Below are 8,152 nucleotides of genomic sequence, written 5' to 3' on the forward strand. Positions count from 1 at the left end.
ACCCTGAGCACTGTCCCTGCTCCATGTTCCGCTGCCCAGGCTGCGTCCCGCAGCATCACCCCCTGCTCCTCACAAGTGCTTTGTCCCGGGGGGATGCAGCACCTCTCCTGTACCCCCCGGCAGGTGCTTGGCTCTGGGATCCTGCATCTCCTGCCATTGCAGGCTCTGGTCCTCACAGGTGTCCCCTCGGTGCCAGCCCCAGCCGGGGGAGCCCCTGCAGCCCCCAGCCTGCAACAGGCAGGGCTCTGGGTAGCTTTGTCTGCATCAGGATCTGGGGACCATTGGGGACCAGGAAGCACACAGGGGAAGGCAGGGTGACCTGGGCCAGCAGCGCCTGGAAGTGCACAGAATGGATGAGGCCAGGGAGTCATTCCAGGTGCCTCTTTCCCCAGGAATGGGGAGCTAGTCCCTCCCTGGATGCCCCTCCATCCACTCAGCCCCTGCTCTGTGCTCAGCTACCCTGGGGCACTAACGGGGAGCTGCTGGGGTCACCAGCTGCTGCTGGTAGGTTTTTATTTTCCAGACGAGTTAGCAGACAGTCAGCAGGATGGCATGGCTCTGTGCCGGGCTGCACCTGCCCCCCAGACCTGATGCTGCAGGTGTGGGAGCAGCTGCTTCTTATTGGAGAGGCCAGAGGAAAGTGTTTAAGAAGAAGGTGTGAGTGGCACTGAACTATGGTGGTGGAGAAGAACTCAACGGCTTGTGGGGTTTGTGCTCCAGCCTTTCTGGTGTGCTCTGGTGAAGAAATGGGCTGATGCATGGCAGCGCTGAGCAGGAAGATGCCACAGGGAGTTCAAGGTCACCTTGAAGGTATTCTTTTGATCCACTGTGTGCAGCTCCTTCCTACCTAACATCTTCTCTGGAGCTGAGCTCTGGGGCAGAAAGCTGTTGCCTCCAAACTCTTCTTGCTCTGTGGGGAAGGGAGAAAGGCTTGCAGCCTTTCCAGGGGTGCTTTCCTTCTATCTTGGCCCAGACAGGAATCCAGAACTCTGGCAGAGTGGGTTAACTTCAGAAAAGTCATGCTGTCCTATTGATGGGAAGATGTCTTCCTCCTCACGGGGAAGAGTGAGGTGGGTTGGTCTGTGTGGGGCTGGAGAGTGCTGGTGGATGGGCCAGGATGTCTGGGTGGGTTCCCTATGAAGCAAAGGGGCTCTTTCCTGCAGAACTGAGAGGAAAGGCAGGAGAAAAGGAAGGGTGGCTTTCAGGAGTCCCCCCGAGCTGGTGGCCCCCTCCTAGGGCATGGCCATGCAACCCCCCCTCCTCGCAGCTGCCTCCCTCGCCCTGCAGCGGCCTTTCCCAGGCTGCTGGCAAAAGCTCTGCTGTGACTCGGATTCGAACCGAGGTTGCTGCGGCCACAACGCAGAGTACTGACCACTATACGATCACAGCTGCTGCTGTGCTCCTGATGGATCCCCCCCGATTCCTTCATGGGGCGGTGTGGGGGCAAGCAGGGGTTTTACAGCCCCTCTACAGCCCCTGCTCGCCCTCCCCACAGGCACAGCCCTACGGCACCGGCGCCTTTCTGGGAGCATCCCTGGGTCAGGATCAGGGCCCTGGTGGGACGCCAGCCCCGTCCGTGCCCGAAGGCGGGTGCTGAGCTCCATGTGTGCAGGCAGCGCGGCTGAGCGGGCTGAGGAGCCGGCGCTGGGCTCTGGAAACACAAGTTCAAAGCCCACTGCTGGTGGGGTATTATTTTCCCAGGCTGCTGCAATTGGCACCCACAGCCCGGGCCGGGTCTCCTCCTCCTCTTCCTCATCGCTCCAGCTTTTGGCTCTCCCCAGGAGGACGAGCCTGGCGTTTGTGCCTCACCTTTCCCAGTGATCCCGTCCTCAACTGAGGAAGAGGTGCCAGGGCAGGGTAGAGGTCCTGGTGGTGCTCCACCTCATGGGAGGATGCCCTCCGCTGTGATGGCCTCGTTGAGGCACTGTGGGGGTGGAAGAACTGGCTGTAAGTACTTGTGTTGTCCCACTGATGCCACAGTGAAGAGGAGCCCTTGCTGCCTGTTTTGAGCATCCCAAAAATACCCAAATGTGAGCCTGGATAGCTCAGCTGGGAGAGCATCAGACTTTTAATCTGAGGGTCCAGGGTTCAAGCCCCTGTTCAGGCGGAGACTTTATCCTTTAGGAACCCCGAGGCAGGAGCGGCACTCCCACCTGCTGGGACTATAGTCTCTCCTGGGATACCTGAGATGAGGATAAAGCGAAGAGACTGTATCCTCTGCTCTCCTCCTCATTGAAAGGTGTTCAGGTACCCCAACCAAGCAGCTTCCTCAGGAGGTGGGCTCCTTGCTGGCAGCTGCCTTTTTTCTCCATGAAGATGATGAAAAGGCCGCAGCAATTCTCCTAGGAGGGAAGCCAGTAGCTCTTCTCAGTGGTGCCCAGTGGCAGGACCAGAGGCAATGGGCACAGACTGGAGGTTCCCTCTGAACACTGGCTGAGCCCTGAGCACAGCTATGTGATACCTTACGCAGGTATCTGTAATTTCGTTTTGAAAGCTGCCGTCCAGAGTGAGTTCTGCACAGCTGTCAGGAGAGGGCACCAAGACCAAGCAAACAGGGTGTCTCCATGGTCTGAAACTGGTTTCTGGGGCAATGGGGATATTCTCTTTTTGTTTCTGAGAATGGGAAGTTTGGTTTGAGGTCTGACATTGAGAGTTGGCTTGTGCTTGCTGTACCTTTCCACCAAGTCTTCTGAATTTTTGGCAGAAAGCTGGAAATATCCAAGAGGGTGAGCTGATACGCGTGTGGGATGAGGCTTTTCTCCGCTCTGTGCTCAAGGGTAGCTCAGTGCCAGCCTCTGCGACAGACAGCAACTCTGCTGGAAATTTAGGTGTGTTTAGCTGCTTGGTTTTGTGCCAGCAGTGGAGGAAGAAAACCTTGAGTTGTGGCACTCACATGAGCTATTGCACCCATATGAGCTGTGACACCCACATCGTATTCGGGAAACAAAGGGAACAACAGTGCCTTTTGCAATAACTGGAGTCTGGAAGGACTGTAACAGCTAAACCTTTGCTTTCTGTGAGGGATAAAATAGAATGGGACATGCAGTGGGCACGTCCCGATGTCTTGGAGTTTGTCTATCCGGTGTGCAATTTTGAACCCATCAAAGCCTCAATGTTATAATTTCTAGGACAGACAGTGGGATGCTGGTCTAGGCAGAGCCTCGATGTAGGTGACTCTTCCTGGGTTCTGCTATGTCAACTACATAACTGTGTAGGAAAGCAGGACACTACAGAATTAGCACTGCTGTAGACCATGACTGCCCGGGTGGCCAGGAGGGTCCTCAGAGACCACCAGCTCAGTTGCCCTTTGACAGGTGTCCAGAATAATGAATTGCAGCACAGGGAAAGGGTCAGCTTACACTGAGAGAGGCTTCCAGAGCGATCCAGAGTGAGGAGAGAGTAATCAAAATAACTCATAGTCACTCCCTTGTTGTGTAGGTAAATATCCATGGCCTTGAAGACAAAGTCCATGTCCAGCCTTATATGGATATCCAGAAAGAATACTGCCATGGTCTTGTACACATGACGTTGCACCACTGTAAAAGGTAGCTGGGCACACATGGAGAGCTTTTCATACTCCAGTGGGATGACTGGTACATCAGCTAGAGAACTGAAAAAAATCACCTCCTCAGCAGGACAATATGGGTTCCAAGAAGGTGTCAGCAGCTTCAGGCAGGGCTTTGCTGCAGAGCAGTCTGTTGAATACCATGCTAACAGCTCCTAAAAGTGCCCGGGGGTTCAACGCTGTGTGGGAGGCCAGGGGAGACAGGTGCAGATCCCATGACACAATCCATGGCGTCTGGCTACAAGCATGCCCACACCCAGTGCACTGCAGCTAAGTCGAAGCCAGTCTCATGGAGAAGCGATGGAGGAGCAAAATGCCAGGTCTGTAGCATCCTTCTGTCCCTCTGGCCTTATGCCCAGCCAGTGTCCCCACATGCACCCACCTGATGTTTCAGTCAAATGGAAGATGGGATTACGTGAAAGAGAAGAATGCCTCCAAACACAGACCCGAGTTCTTCATGCACCACAGCAGCATTTGTGTCACACTGCAGCATCACTGACCAGAAATCATGGCAGATCTGGCCATCCACAAGTCATACTACAAAATCTTGTCCTCATTGTTGGTTCTAGTTTGTCTACAAGTGATTTGTACCCACTTTGCTCTAGAAGGAGCCTATAAAAGCCAGCAGAATCTCTGGCCTTTGCCCTTACAAGTAGGTGAGCAGAGCCACAAAGGCAGAGCGTGAGTTTTATCTCAGTTTCATTAAAGCAAAGCAGCTCCAATAACTACAGGCTGAAAACAGTAGTCCTAACATTGCGTAATCGCTTGTGGTATGGAGCCAAGCATGAGAGCAATTAAAGAAGAGATTGTCTTCCTGAAGGTGCATCATTAAAAAAGGCCTCCCGAGGGATTTTTCTGAGAGATTGCTCCTTGGTGGTCTGTTCAGCTTGAATGATTTAAGGTTGCTCTCAGGTCATGTTTAAGCATTCAGTCATGCCTTAACAGTGGTTAGCATATGCCTCAAGGGTGGTACAAAGGCAAGCAAAGGTTTTTATCCATCTTCTTGTCAGGAACATCTTCAGCGTAGCTGAATTTGCATATATTTGCATCTACCTTGGCCATACGAAGCACGTGGCTCTCAAAACCTTGCTGTGCACAGTGCATGTGCTTTTAAGAACACAGCATGTCCAATTCCTGTCAGTCAGACACCCTAAGAAGAGTGGCGGTGATAAGAAGGAACATTTAAATACCCAATGGCTTGTCAGAGCACAGGGATGCTGCCTTGTGTGCGATTGAGGAGAAGACTGGCAGAGGTGTCAGTGCAGTGGGTGTCTGCAGGCTGCCTGATCCCAATGCATGAAGATTACAGACAGAAGTAGCCTCGTGTTTGCAGATCCTGGTATTCCTGGGGGATTTTAACCACCATGACGTCTGCTGGAGGGACAACGCAGCAGGGCATGAGCAACCCAAGAGAGTATCAGTGACAGCCTCCTGACATGTAATAGAGGAACCAGTGAGGAGCAGTGTTCCGCCAGCCCTCGTCCTTAGAAACCAGGAGGGGCTCACTAGGAGGAGTGACTGATGCATCAGAAGGTTGTGCGACCATTCAGAGGGAGAGCTGTGAGGTGAACCCCTCTGTACTCAGGCACAGAGCACTACCAGGAGAACAAACGGGCCCCCAGTCAGAGGAGATCAGATATTCGGACCAGTTTAGCTAAATTATATGCAGAAATAACTCTGAGAAGTTCTCTCAAAGTGCTAGTGAAGACTCTTACAGTGACAGAAGACCAGGGAGACCAAGAGGAAGGCTAAAATAGAGTTATTTATTGTTTACAGATGCAAGTTTATTAAGACACAGGCACAAGTCAGTGCAGCAGCAAAGGGACCTGCCGCTAGGATCCTGGGCTGGTGTCTCACCAGGGCACTACCTTCCCTTCCCAGTCCAGGAAGGTGCCGGTCTCCTTCTCAGAGAGGGAGGAGAGCACCTTCAGCATCCCTCGTACGCTTTCATCCACCGTCAGGGGAGCCTGTGGGGCAGAGGAAGAAACAGTCAAGTGTCCAATGCCTGAGTAAGATCTGTCCTGGAGTGGAGATCATTGCTTAGGACTTGGGGTGAAGGGAGTGAGAAGTAGCCAACAACAGAAGATTCCCCTCTCTCATCTCCAACACTCATGTGCCTTCAGCTCAGTGGATCTGCCAAACAGCTCTTCCAGAGCCCAGCATATCTGGGGACTGTTCAATCCACAGGAAGCTCTGCATTCCCAAATACATGGGTTCTTCCAGACTTTGGCCAAAAGCTTTCTTACCGTTAGTGATTCTGAGCCACCCGTCATGTCGGTTCGCACCCAGCCTGGGTGGAGAGCAACGCAGAGGACACCGTGTTCCCGGTACCCCAGGGACTGGCACTTGGTCAGCATGTTCAGAGCAGCCTGCAGGGAGACAGGACAGGGACAGCGGTGGCAGCAGAAGCGGGGCTGCAAACTCTGCGTGTGGGACAGGGAGGGCAGGTGGAATCAGCTGCCTGGGGCACACAGTGCTGCCACACTATGCCCGTGTGGGCATTCAGCCCGGCTGAGGGCCCATCCCAACACATCCCTTTGAGGTGTAACCTGGGGCCAAGGCACGGGAATGAGCTGTCAAAGGGACCCAGTCACTGACGGGACCTGAGTCACCGTGCAGAGAGGTGCAGGGACTGAGGGAGAGGTTGGAAGGTGTGCTAGATAGTTCAAAGAGGAGAATGGTCTCACGCCCATTGCAGCGTGACAGCAGTACCTTGCTGCAGCGGTAGGAGACCACTTGTCCATAGTCCCATAAATAGACCTCCTCAATGGAGCCCGCAGAGCTGGACATGTTGACGATGGCTGCTTTGCTGCAGCTCAGCGCTGAGCCTGGGCTCCCCTGGGCAGCCTTCTTCAGCAGGGGCAGGAACGCCTGTGAGGACAAGAGAACAGAGGACATAGGGGTGTGCACAGGGGAGAGGACCAGCTCCTTACAGAGCGGGCAATGTTGGGTACTAACACTATAAACAACCTCCCTCCTCTTCCCACTTCCACAGCCTGCCAGGCTCCAGCTCCTGAGCTCCAGCTCATGGCTCCATGAGCCTCTCATTGAGAGAGAGTCCACTGGGCACTGGAGCTGAGGAAGGACTCTCCCACTGGCACTTTCTGCCTCCTGGCACAGCCCAGCTCAAGGAGCCGGAGTCAGGGCAAGGGATGCTCCGTAGAGCTGCAAAGCTGGGGAGGAGAGTCTCACCTGGCTCAGCAGCAGGGGCGCAACTGTGTTGGTGGTGTAAACACAGGTCATGTTCTCCAGCGTCTCATTATCAAGTGGGCTTGGCTTCGCAATTCCAGCGTTGTTGATAAGGAGGTTCAGCCCTGAGCCCCCGAGCTGTTCCTCGACTCTGGCTGCAGCTGCCTTGATGCTGGCGGGGTCGGTGACTTCTGCAGAGCCAGAGCATGAGAGGTCAGCGCCTGCATCCCCATGGTGGCTTGGGGCTCCCTGTGTCCCCCCAGGGCCAGCAGTGCCTGATGGCCTCACAGGCACCAATACATTGGCACGGCTCCTCCCAGTGCCAGGCTCTCAGAACGTGCACGGCACCAAGGTGCTTGCCAGGGCTGTGGGAAGTCGTAGTGCCAGGAAGAGAGGGGAACTGGGACAAGGGACCCCCACCTTGGGGAACCTACCGAGCGGGATGATGACCAGGTTGGGGTGCTTGGAGGCTAAATTCTGTAACTCCTGCAAGAGAGGGGACCGCAAGGGCATGGAGAGGCATGAGGGGCTGCAGAAAAGCTCAGCCTTTCACGGGCAAACCCCGCATCACTCCAGCTCTGTTTCTGCACCACCTCACATCCTGCACCCTGCTCTGGCTGCCGTGCTCCCATTGGATGGGGCTCCATGCCTCCGCACACACTGCATCCCACTGTCCCCTCTGCACACCCCACACACAGCTGGTCCCACAGCCATCCCAACACAGCTGTGCCCTGTGCTGCAGCACCTGGGCTGCTCCGCTGTAGCTCAAGCCCTTTGCAGATTCCCTCCCTGCTCCAACCTGCTGACCCCCAGCACAACCCCTTGCATCACAGCCCCTCCTCACCTGTGCTTTTTGTCCCTTGGGGTCTCGACAACCTGCAAAGACCCACTTGGGTGGGTTTGACATCCCCAAGAAGTGCCGGACAAGCCCCAGGCCAATTCCCCGGTTGGCCCCAGTCACCAAAACGGAGTGGATGCAAAGCTCTCCCATGTTGCTTCTCCTCCCTTTACCCCGGCTTGTGCTGTTTGCTCAGCTCCCTAATGCTTCCTTATAGCATATTCTCTGGCCACTCCACCCACCGGCTTGCACCAGCCCTTGGCTCTAGGTGCAGCTTCTCCTGCTCTTTGAACTCTAGGACACAGTTCCTGGCTGGGAGCCAGCCCTGACTACCAAAGGGCAAAAATCTCTTGCCTTTTTTAGGCAAACTCAGCTGGCCTTGGGAAATCTGGCTTCCTAATCCAGGTGCCGTGGGCCAGGCTGGCCAGGAGGAGCTATTGTGGGCAAGGAGGGAGGGAGCAGCATGTTGGAGGGATGTGGAATACCTCATGGCTTGGGTGGGCTTTACAGCTTCTCAAGCATCCTGTGGGCTAGACAGGCTTTCCACATCGTACCAGGTC

At 54.9% G+C, this 8,152-nt stretch overlaps 1 protein-coding gene and 2 non-coding genes across 3 annotated transcripts; 1 reads left to right on the plus strand and 2 right to left on the minus strand.

The window, feature by feature from the left end:
• Positions 1-1,317: 1,317 nt before the first annotated feature.
• On the minus strand, positions 1,318-1,389 carry TRNAH-GUG (transfer RNA histidin (anticodon GUG)). The gene has a single exon. It is a non-coding gene; the product is annotated as a tRNA-His (tRNA).
• Positions 1,390-2,034: 645 nt separating this feature from the next.
• On the plus strand, positions 2,035-2,107 carry TRNAK-UUU (transfer RNA lysine (anticodon UUU)). The gene has a single exon. It is a non-coding gene; the product is annotated as a tRNA-Lys (tRNA).
• A 3,212-nt stretch (positions 2,108-5,319) lies between these two features.
• Positions 5,320-7,903, minus strand: LOC104068322 (C-factor). Its single transcript, XM_009571188.2, has 6 exons — positions 7,599-7,903; positions 7,189-7,240; positions 6,758-6,945; positions 6,278-6,436; positions 5,812-5,934; positions 5,320-5,532 (listed from the first exon to the last, which is right to left on the minus strand). Exons 1-6 carry the CDS (start codon positions 7,743-7,745, stop codon positions 5,419-5,421), a joined length of 783 nt encoding a protein of 260 aa, XP_009569483.2. The 5' UTR covers positions 7,746-7,903; the 3' UTR covers positions 5,320-5,418.
• Between the last annotated feature and the right edge of the window lie 249 nt (positions 7,904-8,152).

Source organism: Cuculus canorus, chromosome 13 (genome assembly GCF_017976375.1).
Source record: "Cuculus canorus isolate bCucCan1 chromosome 13, bCucCan1.pri, whole genome shotgun sequence".
Lineage (NCBI taxonomy): Eukaryota > Metazoa > Chordata > Aves > Cuculiformes > Cuculidae > Cuculus > Cuculus canorus.